This window comes from Sarcophilus harrisii, chromosome 6 (genome assembly GCF_902635505.1).
Source record: "Sarcophilus harrisii chromosome 6, mSarHar1.11, whole genome shotgun sequence".
NCBI lineage: Eukaryota > Metazoa > Chordata > Mammalia > Dasyuromorphia > Dasyuridae > Sarcophilus > Sarcophilus harrisii.
This window is the reverse complement of record NC_045431.1, coordinates 245,656,431-245,677,608: the sequence shown is the minus strand read 5'-3', so window position 1 is coordinate 245,677,608 and position 21,178 is coordinate 245,656,431. Positions and strand designations below refer to the sequence as shown.

The 21,178-nt window shown below is 38.5% G+C and overlaps 1 protein-coding gene and 1 long non-coding RNA gene across 3 annotated transcripts in view; one reads left to right on the top strand and one right to left on the bottom strand.

Moving 5' to 3' along the window:
• Nucleotides 1–21,178, bottom strand: part of LOC116419993 — a 69,289-nt gene that overhangs the window by 10,653 nt on the left and 37,458 nt on the right. The gene's annotated exons all lie outside the window — the stretch shown is intronic.
• Nucleotides 9,273–20,851, top strand: LOC100925640 (membrane-spanning 4-domains subfamily A member 14). The gene is made up of 6 exons (XM_003774008.4): nucleotides 9,273–9,555; nucleotides 12,409–12,543; nucleotides 13,263–13,316; nucleotides 16,543–16,695; nucleotides 18,686–18,787; nucleotides 20,702–20,851. The coding sequence occupies exons 1-6, from the start codon at nucleotides 9,412–9,414 to the stop codon at nucleotides 20,843–20,845; spliced, it is 732 nt and encodes a 243-aa protein (XP_003774056.1). The 5' UTR covers nucleotides 9,273–9,411; the 3' UTR covers nucleotides 20,846–20,851.

Below are 21,178 nucleotides of genomic sequence, written 5' to 3'. Positions count from 1 at the left end.
CAAATTCTATGAAGAGAATATAAGGCTAAGTATGGAGAAGACATGCCTTGGCAGATTAGCAAGAGACCTACAGGATAGAAGTGACCTTTAAGGACCAGTAAAATCAACACACATAAGCAGCTTCTGTTTAGCTTTTAAAGTTCTATATATCCTGAATCCTTCCTTCTTTTCTAGTTTTCTTAGATCTTCCTTCCCCGTGCTTTTCATTCCACAGGGCACTCCTATCTCCCCACTTGAAGCATTTTCAATGGCTGTACCCCATGCCTGGAATTCTATCTGTCTCTACTTCCTGATTTCCCTTTCAGGTTCAGCTAAGAATTCTATAAGAATTCTTTCTGAGTTTCCCTTTTCCTCTAAGATTATCTGCAATTCATCCTGCTATGTACCTTTGGTACATAGTTTGTACAAAGTTGTTTGCATTCCTGTCTCATCATTACAGAGCGAGCTCCTTCAGGGCAGAATTACTTTTGCTATTCTTTGTGTCTTCAGCACTTAGCAAAGTGTCATATATAGGTGCTTAATTGTTGCTTGTTCAGTTAACTTGAAAACAAAGAAAGATACATACTCTGCACACAAGTCCAGCACTTCTTAGTGAATTAATTATGTATTTAGGTGCCTCTAATTTGAAGAACAGTGACAAATCTGCTGCTTCCAAGGGAAGGCTACTCTCAGAGCTCTGGGTAATTATTTTAATGATTTTCCTTATTTTGAGCTGTTCTTCATACTCTGCTCTCCTTTCTCTACATTACTTTGCTACATCCAATGCAAGGACCATTCATCCCTGAGCTGCTAGCACTGCGGCAGCTGGCACAACATTGGTCACGACTTCAGGACTAAAAACTAGCAGAAAGGTGACAAAAATAGATGTATAGAGAGGGCAGCAGTGGGTGGAAGGAATGGATGAAGAAGACAGTAGAGTCAGGAAGATAACTTGGGAAGGTCTCCATGAGTATAGGAAAGAGTAGAATCAACAGGACTTGGTGACTGACAAGATATGAGAGGTGAGTGTAGTGTTCCGATTGGTTTTTTGGAGGTCTCTGGACCAGCTTCCTTTCAGCAGAATAATCACCATGAGAATAGCCAGATGATAAAGTCCAAATCCTTTATTATCTCCTTCACAATCTAGTTTTCTTACCTGGGGCCTGGGCTAGCTTTCTTGGAGGCCTTCCAGAATCTTGGTTTCAGTAGAGAAATGAAGGATAGGCCACCCACCATGGTACTGTGAAAGGGAATGAATCTGTCTGGCTGTTTGTCCCAGCTTATATGCTCTATTGTTCGAATTCTTACAAGGTGCTAAGTCAGTGGAATTGATAGAGACAAGGGTTGTTCAGCAGGGTGTTAACAATTCTCTAAATGTACTTAGTACTTATTAAAATTCACAAGATTCACATCTTTAAGAGAGCATATATAAGAAGAAGCCCATTAAAGGACAAACCTACTAAGACACAAGCCCACTATCAAAAGCAGAGTCAGATTCATTCCATATTCCACCTTTGTGCTGGCTGGAGGCTTTGAATTTGAAGGGACGAGAGGCTGAAGCTGGAAGAGGCAAAGGACTAGCAGCAAGAGCTCTCGGAACCAAGGAGAGAGATAGACCTCTAAGAAAGCTAACCCGGCCCAAGGAAGGTGACAATACTTGGAAAGACAAAATAAAGTATTTGGACTTCAACTCCTGGCTGCGTTTGGTGTGATTATCTTGAACTGAAAGGAAGGCTGCCTCCAGAAGCCTCCCCAAGAAACCTACTCCCAGAAAACATTATATTTTAAAGAAGAATATTACACTATTATAATTAGATCATTTACAATACACTGAGAATAAGCCAATCATTATATCACTAGGGAACCATTATTTGTTGTAAGATTAAATCAATCATACTGAACTAGAAAATTATTAATCACCATGCTAAACTAGATAACCATTGTCTTATCAATTCTACTTGGTTAGCACCTTGTAAGAATCCTTGTTTCAAGTACAGAATTCTGGCCCATAACAGGTGAGGGCGATGGTGGATGTCTGGGTGAGCTATCTAAAATGCCTATTCGGACATGGATACAGGCTTTACTCACTTCTTGAATTCATAAACATTCATGCTATTTCAACTCAATTACCTTCTTATTTTTTCCTATAATATAGGACACTTGATGTTGATGATCATCTCCATAAGTGAATTCTTTATTGTTTTACCAGTCATACACATTGGATGCAAAGTCATCAGTTGTGAGCCTCTGGTGAATTAGTTATCCTAGCATGAATAAATGTTAGGAGGACTTTGGGTGACACTCACTGAATCCCCTAGCTATCATGAACTTCAGAGGAGTGTCTTATATTCCCATTCTTACCCAACTCATTATTTCCAACCTATGATTATCTAGCCCATAGCAGAAGGTTGACAAAGCTGTGAATAATCAACTAGTCCTGAAGGTGAATCAAGGCATTTTTGGACAGCTCTAATTATTAAGGAGCCTATCTATACTGAGACCAAACCCACCTTTTGCAACCTCCACTTATTGTTCTTAGTTCTACCCTTCAGAATCAGGCATAGCAAGTCCAAATTTCTTTCCACATGTCATTCCCTTCAAATATTTGAAGTCAGCCATCATGTTCCCCATCCCTGATATCTTCTCTCACATCCAAGGTTAATATAGCCATTTCCATCACTCTCTCATATTAAGTAGATCTAATCAACTGAAAGTCACTAATATGAGTAAGCCCCCATTATTCTAGGAACCCAGGGATCCTCTTTCATTCAGTGGGTCTCTGGGCAATCCTTTTGTCACCAATCCCTTAAATATGGCACCCCAAAATAGAGCACAATATTCCAGATGTGAAGTAGTCAGGGGATATAGTACAGAGAAAATATCACCTTCCACCTTTTAGAATCCATGTATCTACATGTAGCCAGGCTAAGATAATATTTGGATTGTAAACACAGAATTGTCAAGTTGAAATGAGTAATTTGATATGACAAATGCTTCTCAAAAAATACAATCAATCCTCACAAAAAGAATGTTTCCCTCAAATAATTAAGGAAAAAAGCTTATTAGAGTGCCTGTGACTTATAATGCCTAAATATATCATCACAGAAAAGATCCACCAAGATAATGCCATTTATTGTTCATGGCTGAACTCAACTACAAATTTGGTTCTGTATCCAAGATATTACCAAGGAAGGGATACTTACAGAATTAGAAAAAATAATTAACACAATTTTAATAGGGGAGGAGCAAATGTCAAGCACTTCCAAAAAAATCATTAAATGGAGTATGAATGAAGATGACCTGACATTATCAGATCTTAAGTTCTCTAACAAAGTTAGCAAGCCTCTCCCTATTTGAACTTCAGAAAATGTGGTTTAGGGAGGGGGAAGTGGGAAGAACTAGAATTTCCAAAATTCCTTCTAGTTGTAATATCTATGCCCTAATTACAAAATCCAAATTAATAATAAGGGTGGGAAATGCTAGACTCCAGAAAAGCCAAGTGTTCTTTCTTGTTTTGTTCCCTGGTTTCAATGAAATGAAGCTCCAGGTTTGGAAAACTCATACTTAGAAACTTCCGTACCATATAAAATAGCTAAGGTGGCACAAATGGAGTATAATTATACTCTTTAGACATTTCTATAATGTCAGGCCAAATATACTGAAGAGGAAAGGAAAGGTCTTCCTACTAAGGAAGGGGATTCTAGAAATAACCCTAATAAAAGAACTACATAGAAATACGATATAATGGAGATTGGAGTGATATTCACTGATGTTACTCTGTTTGGTATCTAGATTATGGCTTTCATAAATTCAAATCCCCAAGAACCATAAACATGAACTACAAAATACATATGATGACCTGGCTGACAAATATAATACATACTAGATGTTAAATTTTTAAAAATAAGATTCTTCTGCTAAGAACATCTAAGAAGACAAAAGGGAATTCTTAGAATTGGGATTTTTTTATTCTTTAACCAGAGCTCTTTGTAGCTCAGAGTGAGTCACTGATCTTCAACAATAATTTTTATTTGACCCTTTCTGCCTCCTTCCTGCCCTCTTCATCATTTTCTGGACTGGAGCACAAATTCTATAAGGCAGTGTGGACTTTTCACAGATGTTAGAACCACCAGACAAGGGTGTGCTGATGGGTATCAGAAAGACACATGACGACAGCATACTGATTTGTGATTCAGTAGAATTTTCCAAAGGGAAATAAACAGGAAGACTAATTTAAGGGTCTCTTTTTCTGGAATGAAAGTGAAGGATAGGATTTGAGATCTGACACAAACAGGAATCTTTTCTATTGCTACTTAGTGTCCAATAATTCTTCTAGAACAACATAATTAATGAGAAAACAATAGTATGTGAAATCTTCCTGTAAATTTATTATAAGTACTGTTTTATGTCAATCCATACTTTCTTCTAAAATAAAGTTAACTAAAGCTAAGGTTAATTATACCTAATTTGTGCACCTTTCTATTCAGAATAATTTTATTTGTTGGAAAGACAAATAAAAGCTCGTTTACTGGTTGCCAGATAGGACCAAAGAAGAATGAGACAGAGGAAGGAGGGGAAAGAATTTCATTAGAGAAATATGAAAGGATAAAAAAAATGGGTCACTGGGCATGGGGATAGTAAGAAATGAACTATGAGCAGCCCATGTAATATATGGAAAATCCCAAGTTTCTGATGGACTGTCAGACACAGGGAGAGCAGACTGAAAACCTACATGGGGCAGCATTTGTCTTTTCCCAGCTGTCACACCAGATGAGGGAGTTGAATGAAAAGAAGGAAGTTCCCATTCATACAGCACTTTATATCCTGTGAGGAAACATGATTAGCCTCCCTTTAGCAAAGAGGAAACTTGGAGGAATAACTTCAATTCAGAAACACGAATTTCATCTCTTGTCACCAAAATGTAGAGGACTCTGGTCATTCTCACATTCCTTCAGCACTTTAAAAATTACTGAGCTCAGCAGTTAGCAAGATCTACTTCCCATAGAAAGTATTATTCTCATTTCATAGATGGGGAAATTGAGGCTTCTAGAAGTTAAATATCTTGGCCATGCTTACTTAGCCAGAGTAGTCTGAAATCCAGTCCTTTAAAGAACTACACTGGACCACTGGAAGCAGATTACTCCTCTCATTGACCCCCCCCCCTCACTTCTCCCCATTCAAGTGAATTTTTTGCCTCACTTCCTTTCTAAGCAGCATTTTTTTTCAATAGAGGCCCTGTGGGGTCCTAGAACCTCCACTCTTATTCTCCCTCCCCCCCACAATCCTTGGTTCAAACTAAATGTCTTAGAAAGTTTGTCTGAGATCACACTTTTTTTTTACTCTGAATGCCAAAGGCAGAAATTCTGCATCACCATTGTGTCCAAAATCTGATGCCTACCTTGGAATTATACAACTCTGTAAAAACAAGATAAAATTCAATGCAGAGAAATTTGAGGTGACAAATCTTAGGGCAAAAGGAACATCAACACAAAAACAAAAGAAAGGACAAACAGTAGTGATAAAAAAAAAAACCTCCTCATTAACTGCAGCTAACACACACCATCAGTGCAGCATTAGGAAAAAAAAATTGTCAAAGGGGCTTCCTCTCAGAGTCTTTTGTGAAGGCTGCTAGACATCATCCAGTTCTATCCTCCATTACTGTCTGAAATGGTCCAAGATCCAAAATCAAACAATCAGGGAATGACACAAAATGAACTGAAAAGAGCCTCTATAGACTTTTTAATTTACCCTATCACTGAAAAAGAATCACTTTTACTAATATCTAAAAGGTAATCATAGAGCTTTGGCTATTAAAACTCTCAAAAAGGTGGACCCTACTCTCCACTCTTCCCCCACCATGGAGCAAGTACAGACAGTCATTTGTGTCCAGGGCCACAGACCAATTAAAACCATATTTGGGTACTGTAAGCTATCTGGGTTATGCTTTTAAGATACTTGAAAAAATCAGGGATGATTAGGAAAATGAAGCAGGGCCAAAGGGAATGGACACTGGAAAGAGAGCCAAAAAAGGTTGTAGCAAGAAATAGTACAGCTGTATGTACTCTCACCACCATCACCCACTCCCTTCCTCCTCTCCCTTTCACCCTACCTCTTGCCAAGGTCTTCAAACATTTCTATAAAATGCATTAGGTCAGACCCTGTTAGGAAAATCCAAGGGAAAAATCATGCTCCTTTTCCAGTCAAGGGCACAGGGAGATAAGAGAGGTCTGCAAGCACTGGGAATGAAATCTGGTCAGGATCATCCCCTGTGGAGGATTCCAGAACCCAGGGACTTTGCCCAGGACAGATGAAATTCCAGACTCACATAAAAACACAAGCTCATACATAGTGGGAAAACAGGTGCCAACTGGAAGCTTTGTCACTCATTACCCAGTTCTGGGCTACAGATCCAGGGAAGATTGAAGTAAGGACCTGAGCTAAGGGGTAAAGAGCAATTGCCAGCTCTGGCCTGTGTATCAAAAAAAAAAAGAAGTTCAGAACCAGGCAGCAGTATGTGGCTAAAACCCTAGGAGCAAGGTCTTAATTCTAACTTCTATCCTAATCTAAAGCCTGCAGGGGAATAACCATAGCAGTTTTCCCAGACCAAAGGGAAGCCTATAATTCTATCATTCTGAACTTACAGAGCTTTCTAGCTTGCTCAAAGGGGATGGATCCAGAAGCATCTACTATGGTTCAGACTCAATCCCAGGTCAAGAATTTGCAGAACTCAGGCCAGGGGGCCAGTGATCAGATTTTGGGAGCACTGAAAATCTGCAGGTTCTCAGCCTGAACTGTAATAATACAGCACTTCATACCCTGAAGAAAGCAACAATAGAACTAAGACATATCCTCTCTCCAGAAATGTATCAGTCTCTAAGATAGCCTGAAGTCAGAAAGTGGATTGGAAGAATGAACAAACAAACAAAAAAAAAGGAATCCCATTGTAAAAGGCCATTATGGTAACCATTGCTAAAGACATAAATGCAGAGCATAATGACTCCAAAATGCTTCCAAAGTCTTACAGAGAAACATAGCCTGGGCATAAACTCACCTAGAACTTCTGCAAGAGGTGAAGAAAGCCTTCAACAATGAGTTGTGAAATTGTTTATAAATCAGAGGACTAGAGAAAGAATTGAAAGAAAAACAAGAAAAAATAGAAAGGAAATAAATAGCTTGGCATAAGGCACAAAACCCATTCAAGCAACAAACTCCTTGAAAATTAGAATGGATCAAATAAAAACTAATGATTTCATGATACAAAAAGAATTATTAAAAGAAAAAGATGAAAATAAGTAAGAAAGGAATCACTTTTACAACATGCCTGACAGGTAGGAAAGTAAGTAGTTTCTTCTTGATATGTTTTCCAGGTCAGTTGTTTTTTCCATGAGGTATATCAAGAAGAAAATACTTAAGAATCATTGGTCCTGGAATATACTTCATATCTGAGACACAGATAGGAAAACTGGAAAACAATAAGAATCATTCTATTTGAACACCGTAATCTTAAAAAAGAGCCTAGATATCATATTTCAATAAATCTTGAAAGAAAACTGCCTCCATCTTTCAGGACCAAAGGAAAAAGTGGAAATAGTCATTGGTCACAAATAGATATAGATAACAGATATGGATATGGATATATACTCCCTGATATATTATATATAGAAAGAGACAAATGGGGAGAGAGAAAGATAATTCTTTTTGAGGTGGCAAAGAATGGGAATCTTAAGGGCTGCCTAACAATTGGGAAATAACTGGACAAGTTATGATATTCAGATGTAATAAAATATTATTGTGACGTAAGAAAGGAATGGTTTCTTGGAAACCTAGGAGACTTACATGAACTGATAGAGTGAAATGAACAGAATAATAGCCACAAGAGTGTAAAAATAACCTTGAAAGACTTAGAAACTGCAATAGATATAATTTCCAAACAATTTCAGAAGATTCATGATGAAACATGCTATCTACTTCCTGATGCAAAAGTGATGGACTCAAGGTAGAATGAAACATATATATATATATACTTATGCATATATGAGCATATATTTATCTAGTCAATACTGCTATAAGAGGATACATGCATTTCTAAAAATCTCTGTGCTATGCAAAAATCACACAATAAAAACCATAGGGTTTATAGATAGAATCAAAAGCTTTGTCAGCAATACATTTAAAAAAAGATAGGCACTTAATAAGAATGTAGCACAGTTTGATGCAGGTTAAATGGTTAAGAACTATGTAAATACAACCACAAATAATGGCTAAGTCTGAGGCCTCAGGCTGACACTCAGCCTATATCACAATTTCCATGGAGCCTACTCTAGCAAAACTGAAGCTTATAGGCAAGAGAGATGCCTAAGCTGAGGGGCAAGAAAACAGTCCCTAGATCAAGATGAAGGCTGAAGTGGGGGAAGAATAGAATGTATGGGAGTGGACCAGTTCTCCTCCCGCTCCTATTACACCAGAAGATTTAAAATAAATATGGAAGTTTGTCTTTAAAAAGACCAGAAATTTACTTGTGGGAGTGGGTACAGAAAAGCTGTAGTTTGTGAGTAAAGTAATATAGTTTTGTTTTCATTATCATGGAGGAAAACAAGTATTAGTAAAAACAAGTTTTCTCTTTTTAACTAATTGTTCTCTAATACATCAATTGTGTTGGAACAAATTCATGTTTTCAAAACATCAGAATGAATTTTTATTCACACATACAATGTATAAACAAATCTATTAATTATTTCTTTTAGAAATGGCCATTATGGAAATCTATTTTGCTTGATTTTCCTGTTTATAACAGGGATTTTGTTTTTATTTTGTTGTTATTGGGCACTAAGGAGGAGAGGGAAAAGAGGTAATATTTTTTCTGTTTGAAAAAAAGAATTCTGAAAAAAGAAAAAGGAAAAGAGACAAACTGATTGAAGAGATAGAACTTAACAGGCCTTCTAATGAAAATTTAAGAGAAATGAAAATTCTTTACCTTGGAGAGAAAGTTAAGGAAGCACCAAATACAATATATGGATGGTTTTATGGGGGTGATATTAAAATAACATTTTCCATGTCCACAAAAAGAACAGAAAAGAGAAATGGGCTTGAAGTAAGAAAGAGATAGATACTTCACGTGCTTCTTAACCATGAGCTACAGACTCAGGGCAGTTGAGAAGTCCTTAGAAAAAAGGCTCCTGGATGACCAAGTTCTTCAACTGCTTGAATATAGGATGAAAGCTCCCAAGGCTCCCACCAGCAACATGATTCTATGACACTAGGGTTCTAGAACTATGACTCCATGGCCCTGTGACTCCATGATTCTAATACCTAGTCCAGGAGCAGTCAAGCTACCCTGGTAACCTTGGCAGAGGAGCAGAGCATGATCTCGGCTGTGATGTTGGCCAGCCTGTTCGCTTAGCATATTCCTGTCAAACAATCCATTTCCTTACCATGCCACCAAAGTCTAGGGTAGTGGAGATCCAGGAACTTCCCAAGGATCCTCTCCAAACAGAACAGATAATCATTACTGCATTTCCCTACAAGCCTCCTAAGACCCTATTGAACTTCCTGAAGGGGGAGCCGAAGATGATGGGGGTAAGTCAGACTGCCTCCAAAGTGGGGGTCAGGGTGAGAAATTATTCTTCTCTGCCTGGACCATGTCACTCATACATTTATTTAACAAGTGCTTATTAAGCAACTACTGTGTACCAAGACCTATGTTTGGTGCTGGGGACACAGACACAAGGAAATCACATTTTATTTCTACGTAATTGCAGTGGATAGAGTGCTTGGCCTGGAGTCAGGAAGACTCCGTGAGTTCAAATGCAACCTCCGACATTAGCTGGGTGATCCTAATTTGCGTCCGTTACTCACCCATAAAATGAATTGGAGGAGGAAATTGTAGACAATCCAGTTTCTTTGCCAAGAAAACCTCAAATGAGATCACGAAGAGTCAGACATAATTAAAAAAAGAAAAAAACAACTCAACAACAATCTATTAACTATTGATCACTGAACTGGGAAAGTAAGAGATAGGATGCCATGTTTGAAAAGCTTCCTGGTTTAACTGTTCCTGATTTACTCTGCTCCAATTACTGGCAGATGATTCTAAGAATAACCTCCTTTCTAAACCCAAACTTTAAACAGGGTAAATTAGAGACAAGTTTATAGACAAAACCTAGTCTTGTGACTTGGAAATTCTTCTTGAGAATAACTATCAGAATAAGAGAAAAAAAAAGGAAAATCTTAATTCAATGTTTAAAAATTCAAACCATACTCAGTTCCTGACTTATTATATGAGTCAGTCACTATGCTAAATGCTGAGAATACAAATACAAGCAGTATTTGGTTTTTGCTTTTTAAGAGTTTAGTACCTATTTTTTTGTTTTTATTTTTAATTTATGGAATAAAACAAATATTTCTATACAATAAAAAAGATGATTCCACATGAAACTGCAAATCTACTATGCACAACTTGCTATTCCTTGCAAACATACAACAAAATTAATCATGCAAATTTTTTCATCTTTTTTTCTTCTCCCCCTCTCCCAAACAGTATTTGATTTTATTCTATTGAATTTTTTCACTTAATAAAATTTATATTTTCCAATTACATGTAAAGATAGTTTTCAACATTCATTTTTGTAAGATTTTAAGTTCCAAATTTTTTCTACCTCCTTTTCTTCATTCCCCCATCCTCAAGACAGCAAGAAATCTAATATAGCTTATAGATATACAATCATTTTAAGCATATTTCCATATTAATTATGTTGTGAAAGAAAAATTGAAACAAAATGGAAAAACCATGAAAAAAAGGGGAAAAAAAGGTAAAAATTCGCATGCTTTGATCTGCATTCAGTCTCCAAAGTTCTTTCCCTGGGTATAAATGGCATTTTCCAACCCAAGTCTATTGGAATTGTCTTGAGCCATTTCATTGCTGACAAGTGCTAATTAAGTCTATCATAGTTGATTATCACAATATCTTGCTGTTACTGTGCAGTGTTCTCCTGAATCTGTCCAAAAAGTATTTGTAAGAAAGACAATCCTGCCCTCAAGAAGCTTATATTCTAATGAGAGAAAACACACAAAAGGAAAAGTTGAGAAGGGATGGATGCAAGGGACAAAGTTCAGAGTCTGGAGTGCAGTTTAGAGAAGAATAAAGATAAATTGGCTTAGATGATCTCCTTAAAATGGAGGTTCTGGGAAGAACCAGCCAATCAGAGGGAGAAACCACAGGAAGTGAGTGTATTTCCAGTGTGTGAAGTCCAGGAGTACAGCCTTGAGAGAAGAATCTAAACAGTAATACTATGATGGGCTGCCAAGAGCTTTGGGGTAATCCATATTGCCTTGCCCAAAGTAGCTACTTAATAAATGTTCATTTGAATAAGTAAAAGAGAAAAACAGGTTTTGGCAGCAGCTCCCCCAAAGTCCCACCAGTACAGAATACATGTGATGTGACTCATTAAAAACATAAATGCTCAAATAAAATGGACAGAATAACTTAGTGGAGTTAAAACCCTGAATTGATAAGACATGAAGACTTGCTCCCTTTGTCATTAATGGCCTTGCTCTTCAGATCTCACTTCACATAAAATATTTGGTTTGGAATCCTTCTAATCCACTTGACAAAAGATGGGCTGGAATCTGAAACTCTTGCTCAACTGTAGGGACCTTATCTATCCACTATGCAACCCCTCTCCCCATCAATGCTCTTTACATAATAGGTATTTATTAAGCTTCATTAAATGAATAAAAATAATTATATTTTGATCTATTTCTTGTTTCCTCTTTCTCTCCCCACAAACTATTGTAACCTGGATGACTACTGATCTTGGAAAGGTTTTTCACAGGTGCAGCCCTGAGTCAGAATTAGGGCCAATACAAACATTTATTTGGGTCTTCCCCAAGCTATCCTCCCCTGACACGTGTAGAATATAATTTTGCAATAGTGATATCACCCAAAGGATGTTCTTCTGAGACAAGCTGGGGGTGAGGGCAGGGCTGAACTGGGAGAGACAATGACCAGTTAGGAACAGAGAGATCATCCTCTCAAGATAGGACTCTTTAGATCTATTTCACATCCTTCTCTGAGAAGGTTTCTCCTTCTGAGGTCAGGCTGCTGGGTCTTTCTCATCTCTAGCCAAGTGAAGCCCTATCAGTCAGGCAATAAAATAAGCCTTTAATGTGGGCGTTGTAGTTAAGTACTGAGGATACAAAAAAAGGCAAACATCTGCCCTTTCCTTCAAGGAGCTCACAATCAAATGGATCTAGATGGAGAAGATAAAATAATTTTGAGGGGTCACCTAAAGAATTCAGCACCCTCCCCTAATCCTGGGCAAGGGGAGCCCTTCCTGAGATCCCAAAGAAATAGATTAGGCTGAATATCTTTTAAAAAGCAACCCACTTTTAAACCAATCTCCTTATTTTGACCCATTTCTCTTTATGCAGGTTTTCCAGATTTTATTGGGTCTTATTATCACTGCCATGGGGTACATTTTATGGCACAGTGTCAACAAACTTCATCTTCAAAAGAATTATCCTATTATCTTTGTCACAGGGTATCCATTCTGGGCAGGAGCATGTGTGAGTATAGTAAATAACATAGAGACAAAATAGAGGATTCCTTCAGAACGTCCTGGCAGTGTTTGTGATCGTGATTATAGAATATGGGTGAGAGGCTGGACTTGTAGATGACCAGGGATAAGAAGTTATGTTCCCATAGCATCTACGGGTAAGAGGGCAGTAGAAACAGGCCCCAGTCATGCCACTGTCATGCCCCTGTTGGGTGGTACCACCTTGCCACACTCTGGGCATTCACGTGTTACCACTGTGCAAATTATACTTTCAGTAAGTAGACTGCTGTCTGTCTGAGGAGCCTAGCCTCAAGATGGCTTAACTGGTGAAGCTAGTAAAAGGGGAAGGGAGGAATGATGTGACAGTTCCTGGTCACATAGCTACCTCTAGGGTTAGGGTGAGGGTGGACATCTCCATAAAGAAATCTGCATCAGAATCCATGGTTCCTAATAATCCAGTGGATTAGATGGCTTTGGAGATCCCCACATATCTAGACTCTGGACTCTAAGGTCTTCTGGGTATTGAGCACATAGCTGACCCAGAGCCTACCTATTCCACCATGGTGTTTATCTTCCCCCTGGGAATCCTTGACTCTATCCTGAGCTTTAGTGACAACTTGGGGAGAGGATGTCAGTCAACCAACAAGTCTTCCTTAAGTATATGAAAATATACATGGGTCCCCTTTAGGGTCTACTTTGAGTCCACTAACCAATGTGTTCTCTCAACAGTATGTTATTACAGGATACTTCACAATTCTTAATGAAATAAAACATCCTCGCTGGGTAAGAACAACCTCTTAACATTTCAAAATTTCCATGTAGTTCAATAGCTACTGATTAAAAGCTTTCAGAAATCACCAGGCCCATACTGATTTTTCATGGGCTATCTAAATGGAAATCAAACTTTCTATTTGTTAATGCATCAACTCCCTACATTATTATGGAGCTCCAATATGTTTGGGTTAAAAAAAATGATCTTCAAAATTTGCTATGCTGAGCCTTAAAAAACAAAATTTCCATGAAAAGTTCTCAGAAAAAAATTATGTCCAAAGCTTTAGAATCATGGATTCCCAATAGATGATTACATAATCATAATAATTTCAACAATAGCTTGCTTTTATTTAAAGTTTACAAAGTGCTTTGCAAATATCATTTGATTTGATTAACAACCCTCGGAATAAGATGCTGTGTTACATTTTGCAGTTGAGATCACTAAGGAAGAGAAAGATTCGGTGATTTGGCCAAAGTCACATAGCCAGTTAGTGTCTGAGACTGGATTTGAACTTGGATTTTCCTGACTCCAGGTCCACTCTACCCACCGAGCCACCTGGCTGTGCTACCATCCAGGCCATGCAGTAGTAGAGCTAAAAAGGAATTCCCTCTGGGAGAACAAGTAGTCATTTCATCTTTGCTTAAAGGATATTCCTAATTACTGGTATCAAAAATTTTCCCTGATATCAAAACTAATCTGCCTCTGTTGCCCTTGACCCAAACCCTCATTTCCTTCTGGTTCTAATTGTGTCCTCTGGGACTGGGTATATCCTCACAAGACCATTTCCACATTACCCAACAACTGTCACAGATCTGAATATCCCTTGGGTGGGTGAGTCTCTGTAGGTTTAACATTCATAGTTCCCTCAAATAATTCTCATGTGACATGAAAGGAAGACCTTTAACACTGTGCTCCCAACGGCCCTCCTAAATGATCTCATTTCACTGAACTATCTTCCAGATGGGGTCACACCAGGACAGAAGAGAGTGAGCTATCACGGCCTGCCAGTGGAGCTTGCCTTGGCTCTTCTGGTTGCCATGTCATATTGGGATTGAATGCCATTCAAACCCACAGCACTTTTTCAGTCACATTTAGTCATTCCTTCTTTTTAATTGCCATGTTAATTCTTTGGCCCTCTATGTAAAATTTTGTGGTTGATCTTGAAAAGACAAACATGGAGTAATGGAAAGAAAACTGACCTCAAACCCCGCATTCAAGTCCTACCTTTGATGCATACTGGATGTCACTAAGCTTCTCAGTAATCTCCACAACCACAAGTTGCAGAGAAGGTGCTAACCTGCATTAATAGAAGAGATCACTTCATGTGGGAGTCCCTCTATCAACTGAATCAAAAATCCAAAGTCTAACCCTACATATCATCACAGTCTATTCAAGCCAATGTTGTTTTAAATATCTTATTTGAATATTTAAATAGCTTATTTAATCTTGACTCTGCCATCTGATGTGTTAGCTATCCATTCTAGCTTTGTGTCATTTCCAAAATTCATATCCATGTTTTCATCCAAATTATTGACAAACATATTAAACATAAGACAAAGCCTAAATCTCTGGGATTCTCCAGTGGAGACCAACTTCCAAGTTGACATCAAATAAATAATGAAGACTCTGGCTTTAGTCATCCCACTAGTTCTGAATCCAGTTCATTATACTATCACATAAACTGTACCTATCCACTTTTTTTTACAAGGACAATATGAGAGATTTTCTCAAATGCTCTGTTAAAGTCAAGTTAAAGAATATCTACAATATTCCCTTGTTCTTTTTCAAATGTACACATATATTTAAATTTTAAATTCAAATACAAAATGACAAAAGAAAAAAAAAATATTGCCATATACACAGCAGACCATAGGAGAAGATTCAATACAAAACCATAAATTTCCATTTCAAGAAAATCTATGTAATATTCACATTATTTTCAAAACTCTCCAGCTTTTCTTTGCTTCCTTGTTTTTATTTTCTCTGCTGCATACTTTTTATTCTTTTCCTCCCTCCCCACTACTTGAAGAAAGCATGAATAAATCAAAGAAGCATGGATATATATATGTATATATGTTATCTGTATGTATGTATATTACTACATATACATTTAGAGATATCTAGAAACATACAGAACATTTCCTATACCACAGCAGTATTCTAACCCAATCACATCCTGTCTGAGAGATTTTGTATGAACGTTTTTTCCCAAATTTTCTACAATCCTTCTATTCTTGGATACATAGGTTTTATTTATGGCAGAAATTTTTAATTTAAAATAATTTACATTATTCATTTTATATTTCAATAATGCTCTTCCTTATATAATATGATTTATCTACTTACTTTACATTTTTCTGTAATGCTCTGGTTAGCTTTCTTGAGGGCCTTCGGCCCAGCCTTGATCTCAGCAGAATAATTACCACAAGAATAATCAGGAATAAAGTCCAAAGTCTTTATTATCTCCTTCACATTCTGTCTCCTTTGCCTGGGGCCGGGCTAGCTTTCTGGGGAACCTTCAGATGGGCCTTGGTCTTCTTAGTGGAGGAATGCAGGAGGCAGGAGAGCCCCCAGGATGGTGGGAAATGAAATGTCTCTCTTCCAGTCCTTGTTGGCTCTTATATACCTTATTCTAATTACATCATTACAGCACACTGATTATGTGTGAACTTAGAGAATCATTACATCACCCTGCTAAGTACTAAGTGAACTATGAGTGAACTACTAAGTGAATATGTGAACTAGAGAACCATCATCTCATCATTCCTCTGAGTTAACACCTTGTTTCAAATATACTTCTCCAGAGTTCAGGCTCTGTACACCCCCTTTCCCCCCCCCCAGCCCCGATTTCTTTGAAGTTCCTGACCTTTTGTACTTCCAAATGAATTTTACATTATTTTTTCTAATTCTGTCAAATACTTTTTAATAATTTAATTGGGTATTATTTTCATACTCGACCCTGAGTAGTCAGATTGAGCTGCCCCTGACTTTAAATATGTTTTCTGACTCCACTGCAGAATTCCTAGGAAGTCCAGCCTTCCTGGCTTTGTGTTGTTAGCCTCAGCTGGCCTCTCGCAGGTGTCCCTCCATCTCCCATTTAATCGGTGGACTTGTTCCTATCTTTGCCCACCTGGGACGCGGCCTCCTTGGGTTCGGTGGCACCTTGTCCATCTGGGGGTGAGGATGGCAGGGGCAGGGGTGCTGAGAGCCAGCTGCTGACTGCTCCTTCTCTTGCAGATGCGCTTCAGTCTATACTTGGGCGTGGTGAGCACCCTGGTGGCTGCAGCGGGGATTGCTATCATTCTTTACAGCTTCCATGAAGACAATTATTTCCATTGCCGGATTCCTACCAAGTCTGGCATATGTGCTATTGGGAGAACACTCTTTCTAGTGAGTGCTTCTGTTCTATATATCAAAATCCCACAATGCTGGACCAATTATGTGGACTAGTAAGGCCTTATTCACTTAAACGTCCACAAGTTCTGATTTCATTTTGATTTCAATTCAACAAACATTCAATGACCACAGGGTAGAATGTGGTGCAGTAAATAGCTGATCCTGAAGCCAGGAAGATCTCCACAATGCAGAGACAGAGTTTACCAGCATTGGGAGAATTCCCTAGACCAATGACATCATAAGTCAAGTCCTTATTCTTATCCCTCTCTCTAGCTAGGGTAGGAATATAAATTGATATAATTCCTGCCTGAAAGAGTTTTCACTCTTCTGGTGGAAAAGATCCAGCAGAAAAGTAACTTAATACTAAGAAATTGAAAAGAGTGGCAATAATTGTTTGTTGGGTGGAGGATGATCAAGAAAGCCTTAGGTAATGGGCAGCATTTCATATCCCCCTGGCAAAAAGTCCAACACAATGTTTTGTTTGCTAGACTGAGGCAAAGGCTAAGATATAACCAATAATAGATAACAATGCACATTTGAAAGAATAAAAATTGAAAATGGAATGGTAATTAAATCTATGATTTTAAAAAATCTATGAATTCCTGATGGTCTGGATGAAATAAAAATAGAATTTCCCCAAATATTGAAGTACTAGAATTTGGAGTGAACCATTAAATCCTAATGGAAGTCAGCTTGCAATTCACAGAAATAGTCCTTTATGACATTCAGTGGGAGGGGGGATACATTAGAAGCTAGAAGCTAGAAAGAATGGATGCTGAAGCCAGTGAGTCGGGAAAGGCAAGAAGGAGAGAGTGGGTCATAGCCTTTTTGTGTTTTATCAACAAGGGTATAAGAACCTTTCCTGATAAATGCTTTGGTGCCTCAGTCTGAGATGGAATACACGACTAAATGTACCCCAGAGGTCTGATCTGGATGCTTTTCAAAATATTAGCCTTTAATCTAATAGTACTCGGGCTTTTAGGTTTTCCAAATGTACAATGTATTTCATTTGATTCTCACAACAACCCTATGAGGTATGAACTTTCAAAAATGAGGAAAGTGAGGTTCAGAGAGATCCCCATATGCCACAGTGAGAGAGTGTCAGTGATGAGAGTCAAACCCAGGGCCAATGTATTCAGGAACTACATATCTTCATGCTGGTATGTGTCAGAAAAAAAAATCTCAGCAAGATAGTGTATAGACTTTGGAGGTAAAGGTTTATCTGTACCTGCAAGGCAGAAAGACTTCAGAGATACTCTCAGCAACTCTCCCTCTCTTTGTAGAGTGAGGAAGCTGAGGGCCATCAAGCTTCAGGGATTTGACTGAAGTTAGTGTCAGAGAAGTGATTTGAACCCACGTTCTCTTATCAAGAGAGCCAGTATTATTTTCTCTGCACAGAAGAATCATGGTAACTGGATTTGGGATTCTTATGCTGTATGAGGTTTTAGTCTATCAGCTCTTTCCCAGATACACCAGAAACCTCTTCTCCTCAGTTCAATGTGTTACGTTCATGAAACCCCACCATGAGCTAAAGATAGATTTCTGCATTAGAACAGAGATGGCTAACTATCCATCTCAGCCCTTCCCCAAAGGTAGGGTGCTAAAAGTGTCCAGTACCAGACCATGCAGTGTATTTATTCCAAAGGCCAAACACAATGTGGGGGGGGGGGGGAAGTGTAGAGGCAAGATCATCCAAGCTATGGTGTGTACTGGGGTTAAAGAAGTTTCCTCCTCTTCCTAGGAGAAAAAGTCACTTTGGCATCTTAAACTTTTGGGAAATAGTATCTAAATGCTTAAAATGGAGAATGTCTTAATGCTGTCCTACAGGTAATACAATAAGAAAGCTAAACATGTCTGGGACAGTATGGCACCATCCTACATGCTCTCCAATGGATGTCTGCTTTATTTTGGACACAATTTTATTGTGCTACTCTGAAGAAGCCCTTCTCCTCCTTGACTATTGTTCTTTTCTCTTTCTTCACAGGGAGTGTTGGCTCTGATACTTTTCCTCACTATTGCTGAATTGTGCATCACTGTGACGGTCTTAGCCTTTAAGACCAATGTAATATGGAGAAATGCCAAAGAGGTGGGAGAAAGAAAAGTTCAAATTTATGTTGTTGACTATCATGGCTAACATTTATATTGTGCTTATTATGTGCCAGACACTGTATTAAGTACTTAGAATATTACCTCATTTGAGCGATAAAACAACCCTCGAAGGGAGGTGCTTATTATCCCGTTTTATAGTTGGGGCAATTGAGACAAAGAGAGGTTATAAGGAACTTGCCCAGTCGTACAAATTTGAACTCTGGTCTTCCTGACTTTAAGTGGCATATTCTATTACTCTGGAGCCATCTACTGGCCCTGAGCAGAAATGTGATGTAATCCTGGCACTAGGATAGGTCAATTGAAGGAGTGAGAAGTGGAAGCATTTTCAGTTTGGAAGAAAGCGGACAGGCAGAGCTAGAACCAAGATGGTAGAAAAAAGGCAGAGATCTCACCCAAACTCTTCTAAAAACAAAAAAACCTTTAGATAATGGCTTCAAACCAATTTTAGAGTATTCAGAAGAAAAGATTCCAACTAATACACATTTGGCTGAAATTCTCCTTGTATTTTCTATTTCCATTCATTTTTCCATCTGTGTATATCCCTCCAGCAATGCACTGACAATTATCCAGTAGGGCAGTGACCTGGACACACAGTCAGAGAATTTGAGTGTAGTCCAATCTGCATGCGAACAAGAATCTCCATACCTGCCTGAAGACCTCTGATGAAAAGGGCCCACCTATGCCATTACCTCTCGAGATAGCACCCTGTACTTAAGACAGCTCTGAGGTTTAGAAAGATTTCTGGATGGCAAGCCTAAGTTTACTTTTTGCTAACTCTTACTCATTACCAAATTGTTCCTATTTCTGACCCTAGTTCTACAGATCTCACTCAATCCCTTTTTCAAAGGACAATGATCATACTCCTCCCTGATTCTTCTTTAGAATAATGGTTTCTGTTCTGCCTACACAGTCTAGTAAGAATGTCTTCAAGTTCTGCAAGAGACCCTGGAGTTGATCTCAGTGTCCATGGCATTTTCTTTCAGAAGGGCAAACTGTGGCCTAGAAAGGTGCCGAGGCTCACACAAGAGCCAGCATGTGATAATGGATGATCTGACATTAAATTCAATCTAAGTTCCATCTCCCCAGAGATTTTGGGGAGGGAACAGAAAGAATAAGCATCTATAAAGTGCCTGTCATATGGCAGGTACCATACCCAGGTAGCTAGTAAGTGTCTGAGGACCAGGACTCTACCACTGTGCCCTCTGGCTGCCTATTGGTGGTGTTGCAGAAGAGATTTAGTTGGGTTAGATGTGTTTTGATGATGCCTCCAACTCTGGGATTCTCTGATATTAATCTAAACCTGAGTTAGACAGTCATGGCCATATAATATCCAGCATTAACTTACTTAAACTAGAGTTTAAGCTCTTTGAGGATATTAACCAAGTCCTATCTTTTTATTCTTCTTAGCACTTAGCTCAGTTCTGAGCACACAATGATCACTTAATAAATGCCCCCATTACTTTCTCAATTAACTCAATAATAAAGGGAGTTAAGATGTCAGGAATGAAAAAAGTGGCTAGTAATAGTACTCTGAAAAGAGAAATAAAGAAGAGAATCATCAGATCATAGTTTTAGAGCCCAAAAGCTCCATATCCACTTTGTCATGACACAGGTAATGTAGGGAGGCCCAGAGTGATGAAGGGTCTTGGCCAATATCACAACAATAGCAAAAATGGATTCCTAGAATACATAGGTCCTCTAACCCTACATCCCCCCATCTTTCTGCTGAAAAACTGATGAGAAGACAGGGAGGATGTAGAGATATTTGGCAGTCACTGGCAGTCACTGGAAAGATTCAGGATTCATGTATAAGGAATAGTGGGAAGGATGATGATATACACAAAGAGATTGTAGTGAATTTAATGGATCCTTTTTCTGGTTGGCTTTATAGGTTGTGTTTTTCTTGCCTACTGAAGGCAAGGAACCTGGACATCATGAAGAGGAAAGACCGTTCCAGTTCCAGATTCAAGCAAACCCTGCTGGCCAAAATGAGAAGGAGCTCTCTGTCTCCTTAATTGGGGATTATACTTTCTAAAGCTGAGCTTCAAGAGGCCTGGTAGCCTTCTTGCCCCTCCCTTTTAACTTCCCCTCTCTCCCTTCTTCTGTCTCATTCTCCTCTTTCCTCTTTCTCTTTTCCTTCCCCCAAATTAGAGGAAGAACCCAGAGAAAGTCTCTCTCTACAAATTAAATTCACTTAGAGAATTTACAAAAGTTCCCCTTTTCGGCAGCAACAGTTCACTCAGAGAATCCATTCTAAGTCACCTTTCTCCAGGTCAATTTCAACAAGACATGTCTACGAGTTCCCTCTTTCTTTGTTCCAAGATCACTGAACAAATGTATTGAAGTTCTACTATCTTCTGCCCAAGTT